Raw genomic sequence first — 22,867 nt, 5'->3', positions numbered from 1 at the left:
AATTTGTGCTGACCTGCAGACACAAGGTACAACAGTGTAAGCTCGCACTATGTCCTCAAATAAATGAAATGGAATGCTATGTTATGAGACCCAGGAGGACTCTACTGCTAAAACACCAGACTTCATCTGAGCAGGCGATGATTCCTTTGGGATAACATTTTTTTTATAAAGCTTTGGGACACATCTAAAGGAAAAACCAACAAGCTATTAAGAAGCCTAAAGACCCAAACAGAAGACACTATTCATATAGACCCCAGGAGTTGGCATTGAACTAACGGCACTCAATAACAACAACAATAATAATAATAATAAAATACATATTACACAGTCTTTACTGATATTTAAAAAATAGCATAATGGGATTCTTTCCTATACAACATGTTCTATTTTAAAATGTTGAACATCTGAACCTTCCCCAGGAAACAAACAAGAGTACTCAATGGTTGTTTTTTTGTCATATTATTACGCTGTCATTGCTTTGTGATTGTTAGCTGCACAGATGGGTCCACTTTCTCCAATGTTCTCTGTCTCATGTAGCCGACTAGCCTCTGCTATCGTAATCCATGTTGTGATGTTGTCAATCTAGCTAATTATTAGTCTTCCTCATCTTCTGAGTCTCTCCAGAAGTCGTGTCATAACACTGCCTTTAATGTTCTCATCTGGATGCCTCATCACATGCCCAAAGTAATGCAACTTGCAGGACTCGATGTGGTTCAATAGCTCCTTTTATATTCTGGCCATCTTATAAACTTGCCTGGTGGTCATCATCTTCCTCTATGAGATTTTCATCAGCTTTCTGATGTACTTGTTCTCAAAAGCCTAAATGCATTTTTCTTCCTCTTTCCTCAGTGTTCAGGCTTTACATCCGTCTGTGGCTAGTGGCCAGACCAAGGCTTTCATCAATCGCAGCTAACTGACTTGTTTTTTTTTCATTGCCATTCTTGACTTCACTTAAACTGCACATTCTGCAGTATTTGATACTTTACTTCCCAAATTAAAGAAGTCTATTTGTTCCAATCTTCTACGTTCCACTGTAATCTCCAGTACTCTTTAGTGTTTGTCATCACTTTTGTTCCTGCTGCATTCATCGGCATGTTATATTCCTTCACAGCCTTTTTGAAATGATAAATGATCTGGTGATGTGACTAATAATACAATGTCATGAGCATACCTGAGATTCCAATGGTCTTGAATCCTTCGGTAAATCTCTTGCTCTTCAAGGACGTTTAAACAGACATGGTGAGACATTCCATCCTTGTCAGACTTCCTTTCTTACTCAACGTACATTTATCTAGCAGAAGCAATCCCTCTCTTATACTCTTCAATAAACAGAATGGATGATTAAAGCAATTGTCTTTGCTTACCTTACAATTATTTACTAAGAAATAGCCACAACTACAGTTATAACTACTATGTGTAAGTTCACTATACTCAAACTTGTGTTACACTTAAACATATAAACAATTCTATATTACACTGTGTCCCCACAGCGAGTGGAACTTGTCATGAAGTTAGCAATAACAAAGCCCACCCATTTAGAGGGAAGAGAGTGTTGGTCTATTTCACTGTCATTTGAAATAGGTCTCTCTTTGAATTACTGTGGCTCTGAGAATTTATAGCTTATAGTGACAACAGAGGAAGACAAAGGGGCTTTTTTTACTCTAACTCTTCACATTCCAGCACAAATTGAATAGGCAGATATGAATGATTTATTTGATTATTGTATAAGCTACACCTTTTATAAAGTTGAACTTTTTTGATATGCAAATACTGTCTGCAACCTATCTGTTGCTCTGTACACTTTGTCACCCTGTGGACCCCATATCAGTTTAATGGAACCCATTCTGTAGGACCTCCATGCTGATGCTGTTTGGGTTCTGGATGATTCTAAGCACTGCACTGAGGGTAGTATCAGTTTATAAATAAACTATAAGGCAACATGTCTAAACACGTGACCATGAGCTTTTTGACTGGGTCTGAGAATGTGTGTCCATTTTTTCAAATGAGCATTTGTATGGTCAGGCTTGACTTGCCCAACCCCAGGCATAGCCGTCCAGGTCAATAGCACTGTCTAGGGGTTTAAACTTGAGCGCTTGAGACCCCAAGTCAATTAATTAAAAAAACAAAAAAACAATTGCATAGTGGCAATGAAACCTGTTTGACTTCCCCTGCACAGGCATAGCCATTCAGGTTGATAGCACTGTCTGGGATTCAAACTTGAGTGGGCTAGTGCATTAGACCACTGCACCACCCAAGTGATTATAAATAGGATGCCAACACAGAGATGTTTGCCAGCAGAACATTGGCCAAAGCATCATACTGCCTTCACCGGCTTGCCTTCTTCCCATAGTGCATCCTGGTGCCATGTGGTCCATGCAGAAATGCAGAAAATGCAACTGACACGCACCTGGCCATCCATGTGATGTAAAAGAAAACGTAATTCATCAGACCAGGCCATCTTCTTCCATTGGCTTCATGGTCCATGCTCATGTGCCCATTGTTGGCGCTTTCGGAATGGACAGGGGTCAGCATGGGCACCCTGACTGGTCTGTGGCTATGCAGCCCCATAAGCAACCAACTGTATTCTGACACCTTTCCATCAGAACCAGCATTAACTTCTTCAGCAATTTGAGCTACAGTAGCTCGTCTGTTGGATCGGACCACACAGTCCAGCCTTCGCTCCCCACGTGCATCAATGAGCCTTGGCTGCCCATGACCCTGTCACTGGTTTACCACTGTTCCTTTCTTGGACCACTTTTGATAGATACTGACCACTGATGACTGGGAACACCCCACAAGAACCGCAGTTTTGGAGATGCTCTGACCCAGTTGTCTAGCCATCACAATTTGGTCATTGTCAAACTCGCTCAAATCCTTACACTTGCCCAATTTTCCTGCTTCTAACACATCAACTTTGAGGATAAAATGTTCACTTGTTCAAATGTCCACTCGGTGTAGGTTCGAATGGAAAAAGTTAAAACCCTACCAGTGAAAAGTAGTTCAAGACCCAGACACACTGCACTATATTTAAAGTGTGTGTAGAAACTAATTAAAAAGAAAATCACTTTAAAGACTGTAGGCACAGTTGTACTCCAGAAATTATTAAATGAATTATGAATACACCCTGGAGGGGATATGGTCCATCACATTTCATTCTCACCCAATCACTGATTTACTCACACTTAATGGCAATTCAGCTGGAACAAAGCCAAAGTATCTAAATATAACTCACATTGACATGGATAGACTGTGCCAAAGACAGATGATGAGATGGAGGTCAGACCAGAGCAAAATGATGGAGACCAAACCCTATGCTGGATTCATACATGTTACCAGTGTGTAGCTTCTACAGGTTGCATGCCATGGTCATTCTCACATTTACACTATGTGGTCTATATACTGTATTTGGACACCTATGCTTGTTGGACATTCAATTTTAAAATCATAGGCATAAGTATAAATTCCCTTTCCCCCTTTGTGGACTCTTCTGGGGATGCTTTCCACCTTTTGTGTGGAGGGAAATGAGCAGTTATAAGGTCAGACACTGATGTTGGATGATAAGGCCTGACTCGCAATCAATGTTTCAATTCATTTATTTGTGTTTAGGGCCTTGTGCAGGCCAGTGAAGCTTGTCTGTAACAGACTTGTGTGTCTACTGACCTTGCTTTGTGCACAGGCACTCTGTTATGCATGACTAAGAATTTGCCTTACCTAAACAAAATTGGGGGCATTAGATTTAGTTTCAATTTTAAATCGATCTTTGCACCGGTTAGCAATGGGTGTGGCTAAAACAATTAAACTCAATAATTAAAAGTGGTGTCTACAAACGTAATGAACAGCATTAGAGCTGCACAATGGTACAGTGAGCCTAATATAAATATGGCTGAAAATAAATACCATCCCTATTTCTGAAAAAAGTTTAGTAAAATGCAGTAAAAACAAGAATCTGTTTTGGTCATTTTTAAATGTCTTAAATCTTTATTTAACTGACAAAAGTGCAAAGTTTTCAATGGCTTCACTCATCAATTTTCTATTTATTTTTTAAAAATGCATTATCTCATAATCTCGGTGGTAGCGGAATATCCCGCTGCGCCACCTGGGCGCCCCCTTCACTCATCAATTTAACTGTATTTTGTAAATAAAATAAAAAAAATCTGAATTTGATGCATGAAAAACACTCACAAAGTTCAGAAACAAGCGTGTTTACCACTGAGTGGTTCCTATAAATTACATCATCGTTTGGGCATAGAGGATACTAATTGTTGCAGTTTTTCATCCATTCTTCCTTAATACAAAACTTTAGCTGCTCAACAGTCCATGGTCATTATTGTCTGATTCTCTGCATTTATAATGCAGCATACATTTTAAATAGGAGACAGATCTAGACTGCAGGCAGGCCTGTCAAGCACATGCAACCTGTGTCTCCAAAGCCATGCAGAATGGGGTGACATGTTGACATAACCATATGCTTTCTGAGAAAAGACTTTGGCAGCACAGCCTTTGCATTATTGGTACCTTCAAACATAACACTACTATTAATAATAATAATAATAATAATCTTTATTTTTGCACATTTCATACACGCAGCAGAGAGGTAAAAAAATAAATAAATAAATAAAATACAAACTATTGCATTTATTACCAGAAGGCAGTTTATTCAAAGTGCACTTCAACCTTGCAGAGTACTCGCAATTTATTTTGCATCTATCTAATTGCAGAACTCTTAACTTGTAATATGTTTGTGTTCATGTCGAAATAAGAGATCTAACCCTATTTAAGAGTCACCTTCATGAGGCCCTATTTCAGCTCTTATGGTCAATCAGTGCAATAAGTGCACACATAATTCTTTATGCAAGGCTGATTAAGCAATCAGGATAGTCAACAGATTATGAAAATTTAATAAGAACTCAAATTGTTAGGTTCAAAATGATAAAAATGAAATAAAACATGCCATTAAAAAAATAAAATGTTAAATATGACATTAAATAGGACACAGGTGGTGCAAGCTGGCCACAAGGCACACATGCCAGTCCATCGCAGGGCAGACAGACATACACACACACATACACACACCCATTCACCTATAGGGCAATTCAGTGTCTCCAATTAACCTGACTGTATGTTTTTGGACTGTGAGCGGAAACCGGAGCTCCCGGAGGAAACCCACGCAGACACGGGGAGAACATGCAAACTCTGCATAGAAAGGACCTGGACCATCCCGCCTGGGGGTCGAACCCAGGACCTCCTTGCTGTGAGGTGACAATGCTACCCACCGAGCCACCGTTTAAAATCCTAAAAATGCTATTTTGAAAAGATGGGCCTTAAGCTTATTTTTGAAAGTGCTTAGTGAGTGATTGGTCCTCAGCCCCTTAGGGAGACAATGCCAGCATTTTGGACCATGGTGGTTAAATGCATTAAATCCCCCACTCTTCAGTCATGCTTTGAGGACTACCAGCATATTACTATTAGATGACCTAAGTGCTCTGGTTGGAACATTTTTTAACAATCAGTTCACTAAGGAATGATGGACCAAGACCATGGAGACATTTAAAACCAATAAGAGAATCTTAAAATCAATTCTAATATACAATAGTAACCAACAGAATGATTGGAGTGCTGATGTAATATGATCTCTCTTTCTTGTACCGGTCAGTACTCTAGCAGCAGCATTCAGATATGCAAGTCACCCATGCCTTTGGCACTGATTCATCTCCATATCATGACATATGTTGACTTTTGGCCCATAGAACTCAATATCTGTTATTCCTGAAAACAGAGAGGGCAAAAAATGTATTCACAACAAAAAAACCTGTATAAATGTTAAAAAAAAAATATTAACAGTAATTTCGATATAGCTTTGAAAAAAGTCAATAGATAAGATGTGATCTGCTAAATGCTGCAGTGATTTACAGTTATGACTAAATGCAATTCAAGGGTGTGGCTTGGACCGGCAACTGTTGGATTATTAGGCCACTAACTTAACCACTGTTTTACTGCTGCCCTTTAATAATTTGTTTGTAATATACATGTTTAATAGAAAGCTAAACATGAAAATGTAGGGATTTTTATGAACGTTTTATGAAGTGAAGTAAACCAAAAACATCACCACCATAATACCAGGAAATAAAGTTTACTTTGTAAACTTGTAGATTTATAATTGATTAACATTGCTTCTCATAAAGTTTCTTTACAAATCAGAGTCTCTGCTCACAAGTGCAGTATTTTACTAAATAGTATTCTAATACAGCTACACCCGCACAGAAATTTAATACATGACATATATGCCCCTATATCAATAATGTTTTTTTCACATGTTACTTGAAAGGCCATAAACCGATAAGGCATAACATTATGACCACCTCCTTGTTTCTACACTCACTGTCCATTTTATCAGCTCCACTTACCATATATAAGCACTTTGTAGCTCTACAATTACTGACTGTAGTCCATCTGTTTCTCTACATACTTTTTTTGCCTGCTTTTTTCAAAGAACCCTGTTCTTCAATGGTCAGGACCCCCACAGGACCACCACAGAGTAGGTATTATTTGGGTGGTGGGTCATTCTCAGCCCTGCAATGACACTGACATGGTGGTGGTGTTAGTGTGTGTTGTGCTGGTATGAGTGGATCAGACACGGCAGTGCTGATGGAGTTTTTAAACACCTCACTGTCACTGCTGGACTGAGAATAGTCCACCAACCAAAAATATATCCAGCCAACAGCGCCCAATGGGCAGCGTCCTGTGACCACTGATGAAGGTCTAGAAGATGACCAACTTAAACAGCAGCAATAGATGTGCTATCGCCTCTGACTTTACATCTACAAGGTGGACCAACTAGGTAGGAGTGTCTAATAGAGTGGACAGTGAGTGGACACAGTGTTTAAAAACTTCAGCAGCACTGCTGTGTCTGATCCACTCATACCAGCACAACACACACTAACACACCATCACCATGTCAGTGTCACTGCAGAGCTGAGAATGATCCACCACGTAAATAATACCTGCTCTGTGGTGGTCCTGTGGGGGTCCTGACCATTGAAGAACAGGGTGAAAGCAGGCTAAAAAGGTATGTAGAGAAACAGATGGACTACAGTCAGTAATTGTAGAACTACAAAGTGGTTCTATATGGTAAGTGGAGCTGATCAAATGGACAGTGAGTGTAGAAACAAGAAGGTGGTTTTAATGTTATGGCTGATCAGTGTATATTATTATAACATACATGTATCCTCTGAATATATATAGGTTTATGACATACTGTATATAAAATGCCCATAATAAAATCTATTAACTACATATATTACATATATATTAAATCTATAGAATTAATTTTTACACAGTATTATATGTTGTATCCATATATGTTAGCATATGAAGTGTATCACAAAAGTGAGTACACCCCTCACATTTCTGCAAATATTTTATTATATCTTTTCATGGGGCAACACTATAGAAATAAAACTTGGATATAACTTAGAGTAGTCAGTGTACAGCTTGTATAGCAGTGTAGATTTACTGTCTTCTGAAAATAACTCAACACACAGCCATTAATGTGTAAATGGCTGGCAACATAAGTGAGTACACCCCACAGTGAACATGTCCAAATTGTGCCCAAAGTGTCAATATTTTGTGTGACCACCATTATTATCCAGCACTGCCTTAACCCTCCTGGGCATGGAATTCAACAGAGCTGCACAGGTTGCTACTGGAGTCCTCTTCCTCTCCTCCATGATGACATCACGGAGCTGGTGGATGTTAGACACCTTGAACTCCTCCACCTTCCACTTGAGGATGCGCCACAGGTGCTCAATTGGGTTTAGTCCATCACCTTTACCTTCAGCTTCCTCAGCAAGGCAGTTGTCATCTTGGAGGTTGTGTTTGGGGTCGTTATCCTGTTGGAAAACTGCCATGAGGCCCAGTTTTCGAAGGGAGGGGATCATGCTCTGTTTCAGAATGTCGGAATTCATGTTTCCCTCAATGAACTGCAGCTCCCCAGTGCCAGCAACACTCATGCAGCCCAAGACCATGATGCTACCACCACCATGCTTGACTGTAGGCAAGATACAGTTGTCTTGGTACTTCTCACCAGGGCGCCGCCACACATGCTGGACACCATCTGAGCCAAACAAGTTTATCTTGGTGTCGTCAGACCACAGGGCATTCCAGTAATCCATGTTCTTGGACTGCTTGTCTTCAGCAAACTGTTTGCTGGCTTTCTTGTGCGTCAGCTTCCTTCTGGGATGACGACCATGCAGACCGAGTTGATGCAGTGTGCGGCGTATGGTCTGAGCACTGACAGGCTGACCTCCCACGTCTTCAACCTCTGCAGCAATGCTGGCAGCACTCATGTGTCTATTTTTTAAAGCCAACCTCTGGATATGACGCCGAACACGTGGACTCAACTTCTTTGGTCGACCCTGGCGAAGCCTGTATGACCTTGGCCACCATGCTGTAGCTCAGTTTCAGGGTGTTAGCAATCTTCTTATAGCCCAGGCCATCTTTGTGGAGAGCAACAATTCTATTTCTCACATCCTCAGAGAGTTCTTTGCCATGAGGTGCCATGTTGAATATCCAGTGGCCAGTATGAGAGAATTGTACCCAAAACACCAAATTTAACAGCCCTGCTCCCCATTTACACCTGGGACCTTGACACATGACACCAGGGAGGGACAACGACACATTTGGGCACAATTTGGACATGTTCACTGTGGGGTGTACTCACTTATGTTGCCAGCCATTTAGACATTAATGGCTGTGTGTTGAGTTATTTTGAGAAGAGAGTAAATCTACACTGCTATACAAGCTGAACACTGACTACTCTAAGTTATATCCAAGTTTCATGTCTATAGTGTTGTCCCATTAAAAGATATAATGAAATATTTGCAGAAATGTGAGGGGTGTACTCACTTTTGTGATACACTGTATATTTAATTTATATATGCAATTTCATTAACATAACTTATATTCATTAACATAACTTAATATTAAAAAGGCTGTATGCTAACATGATTTTTCTTGTCAGGCATTCATGTATTTGTTTTATATTTAAATGCTGCGTAATATCCACATACATTGAGATGAAATTGTTGTGCATGTATAGTTTGCACAAATATGGGCATATATTTTATATATAAACATTTTATATATGTATATGTATTACATTTGCGTATGGGCACTTCTAGTAGTATGTGGTTTGGGATTGCTGTATCTGATTTAATGCACAGATTGATCTGCTTAGCAGAGCAGCAGACTTAAAGCTCAACCCACGCCCAATTGCACATCTTTACTTATCAATCATTGTGAAGATTTAGGACGTATTTGGTTAGGAGAGTGACCTTTTCTGGCTGCTTTAATACCCCTCTTTAAATCTCCTTTTTTATCAGAGTCAGATGACTATGCAAACACTACCTTTAAGTCAGCCTTTAAAAATTACTGCCACAAAATTAGGCAGTAGAACATAGTGGACACAATAATGCTACTTATGCTTTATGAATGAAAGATTTCATCTGTTAAAAAAGTTTTAGTCATTAAAGCCAGCAGAGGCGATCTGCCTGTGGGCCCAGGGGCTACAGCTGCTTGTGGGCCCCCACGTATAGTTTTCATAAAATCAGTACACAACGCAAGACAACAGAGTTCAGTGGCAGCTCATGGGCCCCAGTACAAATATATATATATATATATATATATATATATATATAGTCTAGTAACGTTAAGCAGGTTACACAGATTCCCAAAATCCCTTGCTGTGCACTCACTGTGTAGTGTGATTACATGCATTCTGATATTTTATTGTCTTTTAGTTATTTTTATATTTTACTTAACGGAAACATTGCCGTGTTTTTTTTTACTTTTGTTATCGCGGCACTTTACCGCTAGCATTAGCCACTTGTTACCGTAGAGGGTCGGCTCACCTAGCCGCTGTCCGGTGGGGATGTTACGGGTCTTTTGCTGTGCGGTGGTGGAGGTTAAAGGCACACGACAGGGTAGAGTCACTTTAACTGTTGAGTCAGGACTTCAATGAGCGTTACAGCACTTTAGATCGCCTAGTTCCAGAACCCGAACTTCAATGCTGGGACCATAAGGCAAGACTCATATACAAAACTAACTGCAGAACGTCCGAACGCACATGTATAAACCTGGTGCTGCATTCTGATTGGCTGAGCTGAATGTCACTCACATACTAGCTCTAACGTTCACGTTGCTTAACTGAAACCACCAATCAGAATTACGGCAGCTCGTTTATCTGGCCAATCAACAGTCAGAAATATGAATAACGCGTAAATGATTTTGTAAGCTTCCCCATTCTTATTAACCAAAATAACTAACAAAATAAATAAAAAATAAAACAGCCAATCCGGGGCCCTCAATTATTCGGAGCCCCTGGGCTGAAGCCCAGGTAAGCCCGTGCCATAAATCGCCCCTGAAAGCCAGATAGAAAAGGTTTGTGTAAATATGGTTTTTATGTTACAAATGGAAGTCACACTTTCAGAAATGGTTACACTTGAACTTAAACAGTATTTTTCATTAATTAGGGTTATAAGCTCTGCATTGATGTTACTATATGTCAGTAGTTTTTGGCATTTATAACAGCCATTGCACAGACCTGGTTTTAGCTGCAGGAATTAGCTGGTGACTGCACATGGCATTTACTGACACCCAAATATAGAAGAGAACTTTGAAATATTAACAGTATTGCTATTTGCTCAGTAATTAGATCATAGAGGAAGCATGCTGTGGCAACCACAGATAATCTATTGAATGAATGATTTTGGCAGAGCTTGTGATATGGGTAAATAATTTAGTAATATACGTATAATTTAATATTATTTGTTTTCTCTGTTTGACTTTAGCTCATTTTATCTATTCTACTTGCCCATTATACAGTCAATATACTATATGGCCAAATGTATGTGGACACTCCTTCTGGGACAATGGCAGCCTAGTGGGTAGAACTTTGAGCTATAATTTGGAAGATTGTCGATACAAATCCAGGCTCTGCTTTCCAGCCACTGTTGGGTTCTTGAGCAGGGCCCTTAACTCTATCTGCCCTAAGGGCGCAATACAATGGCTGACCCTGCGCTCTGACCCCATCTTCCAAACAACCTGGGATATGTGGAAAATTTTCTGCATATACAGTCAAGCATATACAGCCAAGCCGGAAAGTCTGCACACACCCTTCACCTTCATTACGTTTTATTACGTTACAGATTCATTCTACAATAGTTTGAGTTCTTTTTTTTGCCTCAAACACCAACACACAATCACCAATAATTACGAAGTGAAAACAGGGTTTAGAAAATATGCAATTTTAATTTACTGACACAAATGGTTTTTTTAGGAGTTACATATCTGTACACACCCTTAGCCTAATACTTGGTTGATGCACCTTTGGCAGCAATTACAGCTTTAAGTCATCTTGGGAAGGAAGCTATTAGCTTGGCTATTAGCTTGTTTTTGGACATTTTTGCCCATTCCTCTTCACACGGTCCTTGCAAGCTCTGTCAGGTTGAATGGGGAGCGTCGGTACACGGCATTAGCCAGGTGATGAGTGGTGCCTGGTTTCCTCCAGACGTAACGCTTGGTCCAGGAAGATTTTTGGTGGTTTACGAGTGATGGTGGATACTGTGCTCTTTGGGACCTGTAAAGCTGTGGCAATTCTTCTGTACCCTTCTCCAGATCTATGCCTTGACACAATCCTGTTTCTGAGGTCTGCAGATAATTCCTTTGACCCCATGGCTTGGAGTTTGCTCTGATATGCACTGTCAACTGTGGGACCTTATATAGGCAGGTGTTGGCAATCCCCAATCATGTCCAGTCAATTGAATTTACCACAGGTGGACTCTAATTAAATTGTAAAAACATCTCAAGCAGTATCAGTGAAAACAAAATGCACCTCAGCTCACTTTTGGGTGTCATATTAAAGGGTGTGCACACTTGTGTACATATGATATTTTACATTTTGATTTTTAATAAATTAGCACAAATGTCTAAAAACCTGTTTTCACTTTGTCATTGTGGGCTATTTTGTGTAGAATTTTGTGACAAAAAATAAACTCAGTCTATTATAGAATGAGTCTGTAATGTATTAAAACGTGGAGAGGGTAAAGGGGTGTGCAGACTTTCAGGCTTGGCTGTATATGACAAATAAAACCCTTTTTCTTCTTAATATTCCTTAGGTGTTTCAGCCAAGTCTTCACACTATTAGCCAAAATTTGCGTAAAATCAATTATGCAACATAAATAATATGCTTCTGACCTTGTGGCAGCAGTTTTGGAAACAGTCATTCTATCACTCTCTATCCACCAGACTCCCCTTCCCCAAACTCCTAGATTTGTTTGCAAACATCCATCTTTTTCCTTTTTTGCACTCTCAGTGTTCTCTCTTTCTATTGTTGTTTCTACACTGTTTAGCATACCAATGCTGCCTGTGACTTGCCTCATTGAGCTGGAGGAGATAGAGACAATCAAAAAACCATAAAGCAGCTTACTAAAAATGACTCAGTTACATCACGTATTAACCATATGGAAGTGTAGAGCTCGATTGTTGTAGGATTTTAACATGCCTTAAAAACAGAAATCATCTACTGCATCTTCTGTTCATTTTAATGTGATTTCATAATAGCAAAACAAAAAATATTCGGCTATGTCCCAAACTACCTATTATGGTAGAGATGTCACAGACATAAATGATGGGAGCTCCGGTTTCCTCCCACAGTCCAAAGACATGCAAGTGAGGTGAATCTGAGATACTAAATTGTCCAGCACTGTGTTCGATATAACCTTGTGAACTGAAGAACCTTGTGTAATGAGTAACTACTGTTCTTGTCATTAATATAACCAAAGTGTAAAACATGACGTTAAAATCCCAATAAACAAACCAACATAAGCAAAACACCACTCAGTGTTGCATGTACTTCATTCTTTATTTTTCAGTATCTGAAAGGTTTGTTTGGCTGTTATCGTTTAAATAATATGCAGATTGGGACACAGCAAAATATTTTGTGTTGTAAAATTATTGTATTTGATCCAGAAGAGGCTTTGACACGTTCCCACAATTTGTTGGTGACTGAAGAACTGGGCTTAAATAAATTATGTACACTTGCCGTTAGTGGGTGGGAACAGGCAATGAGTAATTTGTGAGAAAACATAGCAAAGAGTTATTTACAATTATTAAATGTTTAAAACAATCAATACAATGTCTACATTGCATAAGAAATGTTCAATACCCTATTTTTTCTAAATAAATGTGTAAATACATACAACTGCAATCAAAATAATTTAACCCTCATAGTAAAATAGATTCATTAGCAAATTTTACATTCAGCTGTTTTTAATAAACAAATTAAACATGAACAATTTAAATAGTTTAACACAACTAATATAACAAAAGGTTTCTACGAATTCAAAACAAAATGCCCCTTTTAATGACTACTGCAGTCTCAGAGTTATTCAATCCCCTGAACAGAATCCCTCATAAGAGCACAGATTTGCAAATCAAGTGTCTCAAGCACCGCTGCAATTAATCAAGGGCTTCTTTTTGTGATGTCTGATTGCATGTTAGAAATATGGCTGAGTCAAGAGAGTTGTCCAAAACATTAAATAAAGAGCTTATTGCCTTGAATCTGCATATAAAAAGATGGCAAAAGCATTGAATGTCCCTAAAGATACAATTGGAAGCACAGTTTATAAGATCAAAGTTAACTGAACACCAACTAGGGGCTACACTACCTAGGGGCTACACTACCTAGAGGTGGCTGAAAGAAAACGCTATCATCGGCCACCAGATTTCTGAGGAGGCAGGTGGTCAAAACCCAAGTGACAAGATCTGCAGCAAGATTTGGTAGCAGCAGGCACTGTTCCAGTATGAACAGTAGGTGCATACTAAATGCTAAACACCTTTTCTGACCCAAAAAGCACAAGAAAAATCAGATCCAGCATGCTCAAAACCATATAAGTCACTGAAGTTTTGGGATTCTGTTCTGTGGAGCGATTAAACAAAATTGGAAGTTTTTGTGTGTTTTTTTTTGGTGCTGTTTTGCTTTCTTTGGCACTGGAAACCGATAGCATGTGGAAGACAAGATGAATTCGATTAACTATCAGAAAATCCTAGAAGAAAACATCACACCTTATGTGATCAAGCAAGGGTGTCATTATAGCTTTCAACAGAACAATGATCCCAATAATACTTCCAAGTCCACCAATGCTTGGTTTTAGAAAAAGTCGTAAAAGATTCTGGAGTGGCTGTCACATATGAGATTTGTCACCTGTGAGATTTGAAGAAGGGGGTTGCAGCATGTAAACCCAAGAGTATTAGTGAACTGGAGGGCATTGTTCATAAGGAATGGGTTAAGGTTCCTCAGGGACACTAACAGAAGCTGGTGCCTGGCTATGCATCACGTTTGCAGCAGGTCTTAACAGCAAAAGGCTGCTCATTTTACTTAAAGACGCTTGTCATGAAGAGGTTATGCAGTAGTCATTAAAACTGGCATTTTGTGTTGAATTTGGAGAAACTACTTGTTATATTAGAGTGTTCAGCTATATAAATTGTTCTTGTTTAATATTTTATTTTGAAAACAGCTGAAATCTCAAATTTTGCTAATAAATCTAATTTGCAATAGGTTGAATTATTTTGATTGCAGCTGTAGAATGAATTTAGGCAGCTATTTGAGGATATGAGGTAAAAAAGACTAAAATTATTTTCATTTTAAAGCATTGAAAATGTTAATATTGTACATAGAATAATGTGTCATATAGTCATTGTTTTACATTTAAAGGAATGTCAGTGACTCATATATAGTATGTAACCATATATACAGTATAGAGTATTGGCTGTACACATTTGGTAGCCTCTTCATTAAGAACTCCATACCAACACTAGGAACATCCTTGCTTTTAGAGCAACCTAAACGCTTTGTAGATTGTATAATGTGTTAGAAACATTTCATCAAGATTTTGGTCCATGTTGAAATGATTGGTTACTGTACCTTCAGCATCTGTACATTTATCTCATCTGTACATTTAATCTGCAAATATGTTCTACCACATTCCAACAGTGCTTTACTGGATTCAGATCTAGTGATTCTTTCAGATGCTTTGTGCTTTGTACTTTGTTTCTATGAAAAGATGGCACCTTGTGGGCATAAAAAAGATGTATGTTGTTGGCAAAAGCATTCAGATAGGCTGTGACATCAAGACAATGCCTAATTGGTATTAGTTAGCCCAATAATTGCCAAAAAATCCATACCCTATAACACCACTATAGCAGCCCTAATTGGTGACATAAGGCCTGTTAGCAACCATCTACATCAGGGGTGTCAAACTCATTTTCACCGAAGGCCACATCTGCATTATGGGCCAATTGTAAAGTATCCTGCTGTGATTGTAGTTTGACCTTTTAAGTCTTGGACAATTTGTTGTTTTTCTTGAAGGCTAAATTCTGTGTTTGGTGTCAAAATGTCAAATTCATACTGTATTTTTATAATGTATATCTACATTTATATTATACTCTACCACAGAGACAGCCTTATAACACAAGATACATACCGGTTTCTCTTCTTTCATTAAATTACCTCCTTCTGCTTACATTTTCTCTTCTTGTACATTTTGGGATTATTTGTAAATATTTCTCAACATCACTTGTTGGAAAACCGCCTCAGTTAAAGGCTGATGTAGAAACACTCCCATTTAGTGGCGGTATGTGGTCACTTTGCGGGTCACAAAATTGGCATGCATTGTGGGAGATGCAGTTTATGTATGATTTTACAGTGTATTTTAAGACAATCATACGTCTTTTAAGCTCTCGCGAGCCACATAAAATGAGGTGACAGGCCGCATTAGGCCCACAAATTAAATTTGTTTAGCAGATGAGGGAATGCTTGTGTGTTCTTTTACTGTTGTAGCCTATGCACTTTAAGGTTTGTCATGTTGTGTAAAGATGCTTTTTTACTGTAGCTTTCCTGTCACTTTAAACCATTCAATGATATGTTTCAGCCCACAAATTATATTGTTATTCACACTAGTCTGTTTAAATCTTAGAGACTGTGTATATCCCAGGAGTTTCTGACTAATTCTAAATTCTTTAAATTTTGGACCACAGGAAGACTTCAGTGACTTATTAAAGGATCTAAATGAATATTATAATCTTGGGATGATACTTCACCTCCCTCACCACCACCACCCTTTTGCACCTTTAATGAGGCAGGCAGTTTACTTTGTAAGTTCTCTTTTTCTCTCTCCACTGGTAGTCTAATGAGAGGAGTTTTAAAAGTACTGCACTTTATCACAAAACAACACTTTGGTTTTAGTCGGATAACAGTGTCTCTGTGTCATTCTGACAATTCTAGGTTATTAAAGCACTACAGTTTAATGGAAAAAAAACAAATATTAAAACTAATACTTAAACTGGCTTGGCTGCTTTTATCATGCTAAGTTTACACTGATCAGCCATAACATTAAAACCACCTCCTTGTTTATACACTCACTGTCTATTCTATCAGCTCCACTTACCATATAGGAGCACTTTGTAGTTCTACAATTACTGACTGTAGTCCATCTGTTTCTCTGCATGCTTTGTTAGCCTCCTTTCATGCTGTTCTTCAATGGTCAGGACTCTCCCAGGACCACCACATAGCAGGTATTATTTAGGTGGTGGGTCATTTTCACAACTGCAGTGACAATGACATGGTGGTGGTGTGTTAGTGTGTGTTGTGCTGGTATGAGTGGATAAGACACAGCAATGCTGCTGGAATTTTTAAACACCTCACTATCACTGCTAGAAGATGACCGACTCAAACAGCAGCAATAGATGAGAAATCGTCTCTGACTTTACATCTACAAGGTGGACCAACTAGGTAGGAGTGTCTAATAGACATCTGCTCTGTGGGGGTCCTGTGGTGGTCCCGACTATCGAAAAACAGGGTGAAAGCAGGCTGAAAAAGGATGTAGAGAAACAGTCAGTAATTGTAGAACTTCAAAGTGCTTCTATATGGTAGGTGGAGCTGACAGTGAGTGTAGAAACAAGGAGGGGGTTTTAATGTTATGGCTGACCAGTGTACATGTCAATTAGGGCTGGGTATCGCCACCAATTTCCTGGATCGATTCGATTCCGATTCACCAGGTCCCGATTCGATTCGATCTTCGATTTTCGATTTTCGATTCGATTTTCGATCCAATTTCGATTCAACACATTTAGGCATATTTGAGTTACATTAACAGGTTTTGTTTACATATGTACAGATGTTCAGAGAACGAATGTGATAATTGTACAAAGAACACTCATTATTAAAAATATTTGTGTATTTTGTTTACATAAATAATTAATCCAAAACAGAAAACAGTAACATTCAACAGCCAGGTGTATGTTTACATTACATTTACAATGTTGTAGCATGTCAGACAAATGAAATAATAATAAAAAATGAATGTTACTGTTTTCTTCCATTTGTCTGACATGCTACAACATTGTAAATGTAATGTAAACATACACCTGGCTGTTGTACAGCTTATGCCAAGTTTACACTACACGACACTCTGATTAACACGTGGTCACTGTAATGTTCACACTACACGACTGATCGGCGATGGGGAGTTTTACACTACACCATCCATCACCAGGGGGAATCACAGGCGAGCTTCTCTGGTCTCCAAAACTACGTTTTGTCACGAAAACACACGTGAGAAGTGATGAAAGGTTTAATGATACCACGTCCAAACATGCACATCAACAAGTAGCGAGCAATCAAAGTTTGTGCGCTGATGAAATAAATGAATCTGAGTGGATTTGGCAACACGAGCAGCATGGATCGTTCTGTAGTGAGTTGGAGGTTAATAAATATTTTGTTTTGTAGAGAACGATCTCGCGTGTGCTGATGTATTCTGATAGAAACTATATTGCGCTCCACCACCTGTTTCCAACCTCTCCCCTGTGTTTCCCCTCGCTGTTTCTCACATTGATTGAGAGCCGAGTTTTGATCGCAGAGCGAACACCGAGTTCCTCCCGAATCCAGAGCCGAGCGAAAATCAGTGCAAAAAGTTGTGTAGTGGTCATAACTTGAGCTTCTGCCATGCTAAACTGATGTGCAGGTCAGATCTCGTTGCATGAAAAAACAGTGGCTGGTCACGCGAAATTAAAGGGGGTAACAATAGTAATAGAATTCCGTGTGCACCGTAAAAAGGGGCGTATTTAAAAAATCGATCTCGCATTTATATGAATCGATATCGGATCGTTCAAATAAAGATCGATTAAAATCGAAAAATCGATTTTATAAACCCACCCCTAATGTCAATACATAGTATATCTGTAATTCAAATTATTCCCTTTTTTTTATTTTGTCCATCTTTAATCCTTTATCTTAACTTAAGCTAAACTGGGTAACCAACATCGCCTGAGAGACATTCAGACCTGACAGATTTGTGATCAAACCTGCCTCCATCTTCTGACACTCAGTTTCCACACAATTTACCACACACTTTGTGTCAGGTCAGCTGCTATAATGCATTTCCTGCTATATAAGTCAAAATGATAAAGCCCTGCTGTCCTGCTAAATGGTTTTCTGTGTCCATGCCAACCTGGATTTCCTTTTTAAGTATAGATGTTTCTCTATGTACATCATATTTTGTTATTTATCATCATTAATTCAACAGTAAAAAAAAAAAGGTTGTACTATTGAATTCCTCATTTTGGTAGGAGAAAATGATTAGTTTTCTGGAAGACTAATGACTGGTGTGATCAGTTCTATAGTGCAGACTGCAGGGTAATTCACAGTTCACTATTACTGCAATAATTCTGTTATTCGATAATTTTATAGCAACAGTAAATTTACTGGGGCTATGCAATAAATTATTTACAGAGATTAGAAATATGCTTTAGGTTGCTTTAGGTTTAAGCCAATACTAGTGAGCCGACATTGTATACAATGTTTCAGGCTATAAATTAAACAGTGCTTGATAGTCTGAAGCACCTCATACTCTGCATGAAGTGGTATATTCATACTTGCTTTTTTATAGTGCTTCATAATGGCCATTATTTTCATTTGAGTGAGTGAGCACCACTCCTATAACAAAAGTATGGACTAAATTGTATGGCATTTTTTTGTACATTTTGGCATTTCCTTGAACAAACAAAGCACTTCAGGGCACGCAGTTTGTAAAATTATTAGTAATTAACAATTACTGCAAGAGATTTAAACTGAAACTGTTCACTGCTGTCTTAAATACTGTGGCAAGTCAGTGATGTTATGTTCTAATTTCACATACTATGTAGTATAAATATATGCATATGTTAATTTTAAGGAGGGTAAAATGCAGAGATGTTCCTAGGATTTATTTAATAGTTATATTAAATATGCATTTTTATTCAAATATATTATAATAAAATAGTAAATATTAAAAACTGGATATTTAATCATGTTGGTTATTGTTATGTGTAAATATTCACATTAAATGTACACACATAAGACTGTATTTATAAGCATGAACAAATATATGTTTACAAAAACAAATCACTTAAAAAGCATTGCAAGATGACCTGAAAACAGAGTGAACAACAGTTACGGGGTGAACAATAGGATATGAACGCGTACAAAACAAAACTGTTCTGCCAAATAAGAAACATTAAGAGGAACATCTAAAATGTACATACAAGCATTTATACCAATTAAAACAATAATCAGATAAAACAATAAGAAAGGCTTGCAGGCACCCAGGTGGTGCGGCTGGATATTCCGCTAGCGCACCATTGCCGAGATTCTGAACTCGTCGGTTCGAAACGCGGCGTTGCCACTGGTCAGCTGGATGCCATCTAGCAGGCATAATTGGCAGTGCCTGCAGGGAGGGATGACCGGACTATGTGTGGGGGTCTTCAAATGCTGTGTAAGGACCCTGATTGGCGGATAAAGGCACCTGTGCAGAGTGCAAAAAAAAAGGGTTCCGTAAGGGCTGCGTGCAGGTCGGAGGAGGCATTAGCAGCAATTTACCCTCCTCAACAGCAAAAAATCAGGGATCTCCAGCAGAGGAAGACAGATTTGACTACATTAAAATTGGGAGAAAATGCATAATATACAGTGGGGTCAAAAAGTATTTAGTCAGCCACTGATTGTGCAAGTTCTCCTACTTAGAAAGATGAGAGAGGTCTGTAATTTTCATCATAGGTACACTTCAACTATAAGAGACAAAATGAGAAAAAAAATCCAGGAAATCACATTGTAGGATTTTTAAAGAATTTATTTGTAAATTAAGGTGGAAAATAAGTATTTGGTCACCCACAAACAAGCAAGATTTCTGGCTCTCACAGACCTGTAACTTCTTCTTTAAGAAGCTCTTCTGTCCTCCACTCGTTACCTGTATTAATGGCACCTGTTTGACCTCGTTATCTGTATAAAAGACACCTCAACCATGGCCAAGACCAAAGAGCTGTCAAAGGACACCAGGAAGAAAATTGTAGACCTGCACCAGGCTGGGAAGAGTGAATCTACAATAGGCAAGCAGGTTGGTGTGAATAAATCAACTGTGGGAACAATTGTAAGAAAATGGAAGACATACAAGACCATTGATAATCTCCCTTGGGGTCAAGATCTCATCCTGTGGGGTCAAAATGATCATGAGAACGGTGAGCAAAAATCCCAGAACTACATGGAGGGACCTGATGAATGACCTGCAGAGAGCTGGGACCAAAGTACAAAGGCTACCATCAGTAACACACTACGCCGAGAGGGACTCAAATCCTGCAGTGGCAGGCGTGTCCCCCTGCTTAAGCCAGTACATGTCCAGGCCCGTGTGAAGTTTGCCAAAGAGCATATGGGTGATCCAGAAGAGGATTGGGAGAATATCATGTGGTCAGATGAAACCAAAATGGAACTTTTTGGTAAAAACTCAACTCGTCGTGTTTGGAGGAAGAAGAAGAACCCAAGAACACCATACCTACTGTGAAGCATGGGGTTGGAAACATCATGCTTTGGGGCTGTTTTTCTGCAAAGGGGACAGGACGACTGATCCGTGTTAAGGGAAGAATGAACGGGCCCATGTATTGTGAGATTTTAAGCCAAAACCTCCTTCCATCAGTGAGAGCATTGAAGATGGAACGTGGCTGGGTCTTCCAGCATGACAGTGATCCCAAACACACCGCTCAGTATATACAGGGGTTGGACAATGAAACTGAAACACCTGGTTTTAGACCACAATAATTTATTAGTGTGGTGTAGGGCCTCCTTTTGCGGCCAATACAGCGTCAATTCGTCTTGGAAATGACATATACAAGTCCTGCACAGTGGTCAGAGGGATTTTAAGCCATTCTTCTTGCAGGATAGTGGCCAGGTCACTACGTGATGCTGGTGGAGGAAAACGTTTCCTGACTCACTTCTCCAAAACACCCCAAAGTGGCTCAATAATATTTAGATCTGGTGACTGTGCAGGCCATGGGAGATGTTCAACTTCACTTTCATGTTCATCAAACCAATCTTTCACCAGTCTTGCTGTGTTTTGGTGCATTGTCATCCTGATACACGGCACCGCCTTCAGGATACAATGTTTGAACCATTGGATGCACATGGTCCTCCAGAATGGGGGTGACGCGCCCATCTAGCACAAGTATTGGGCCAAGGGAATGCCATGATATGGCAGCCCAAACCATCACTGATCCACCCCCATGCTTCACTCTGGGCATGCAACAGTCTGGGTGGTACGCTTCTTTGGGGCTTCTCCACACCGTAACTCTCCCGGATGTGGGGAAAACAGTAAAGGTGGACTCATCAGAGAACAATACATGTTTCACATTGTCCACAGCCCAAGATTTGCGCTCCTTGCACCATTGAAACCGACGTTTGGCATTGGCACGAGTGACCAAAGGTTTGGCTATAGCAGCCCGGCCGTGTATATTGACCCTGTGGAGCTCCCGACGGACAGTTCTGGTGGAAACAGGAGAGTTGAGGTGCACATTTAATTCTGCCGTGATTTGGGCAGCCGTGGTTTTATGTTTTTTGGATACAATCCGGGTTAGCACCCGAACATCCCTTTCAGACAGCTTCCTCTTGCGTCCACAGTTAATCCTGTTGGATGTGGTTTGTCCTTCTTGGTGGTATGCTGACATTACCCTGGATACCGTGGCTCTTGATACATCACAAAGACTTGCTGTCTTGGTCACAGATGCGCCAGCAAGACGTGCACCAACAATTTGTCCTCTTTTGAACTCTGGTATGTCACCCATAATGTTGTGTGCATTGCAATATTTTGAGCAAAACTGTGCTCTTACCCTGCTAATTGAACCTTCACACTCTGCTCTTACTGGTGCAATGTGCAATTAATGAAGATTGGCCACCAGACTGGTCCAATTTAGCCATGAAACCTCCCACACTAAAATGACAGGTGTTTCAGTTTCATTGTCCAACCCCTGTATATATACAGTATATATACTGTATATATACTGTATATATATATAAACGAAGACTTGCATGTATACTTTGTAAGGTAAAGGTTGAATTGAATAGTCCAACATTGTACTTTAGATTGAACAAGAACATTATATGTGTCAGCAGATAGTAGATATAGGCACTGAAGGAAGTATATTAAAATAAAAACAACTGTGGCTAAACGCTTGTTTCCCCATATTGCATCTTTTTTTCGAGGTGTACTTTTATAATGCAATTGCAATTATAATGCAGTTTCTCTTTTTGTTTTTTTACAGATATTCCGGAGAGCTGATAAGGATGGTGAGTGTAAATTTATAGAATTAAATTTATTAATATTTAACATATTTCATAGATTTCACATATAATACTCTCAGAAATCCCACTGTAAAATCCTACTACTGCTACTTTTTACTACTACTACTACTACTACTACTACTAATGATAATAATAATAATTAAAAATAATCATTAT

At 39.1% G+C, this 22,867-nt stretch overlaps 1 protein-coding gene across 1 annotated transcript in view; it reads left to right on the top strand.

Moving 5' to 3' along the window:
• necab2 (N-terminal EF-hand calcium binding protein 2) overlaps nt 1-22,867 on the top strand; it is a 191,909-nt gene that overhangs the window by 4,667 nt on the left and 164,375 nt on the right. Inside the window, exon 2 of the mRNA XM_063004593.1 lies at nt 22,672-22,696. Coding sequence (XP_062860663.1) covers nt 22,672-22,696 — 25 coding nt within the window. The remainder of the gene's footprint in view (nt 1-22,671; nt 22,697-22,867) is intronic.

Source organism: Trichomycterus rosablanca, chromosome 11 (assembly GCF_030014385.1).
Source record: "Trichomycterus rosablanca isolate fTriRos1 chromosome 11, fTriRos1.hap1, whole genome shotgun sequence".
NCBI classification, from domain to species: Eukaryota; Metazoa; Chordata; class Actinopteri; order Siluriformes; family Trichomycteridae; genus Trichomycterus; species Trichomycterus rosablanca.
This window is presented reverse-complemented; position numbering and strand designations above follow the sequence as displayed.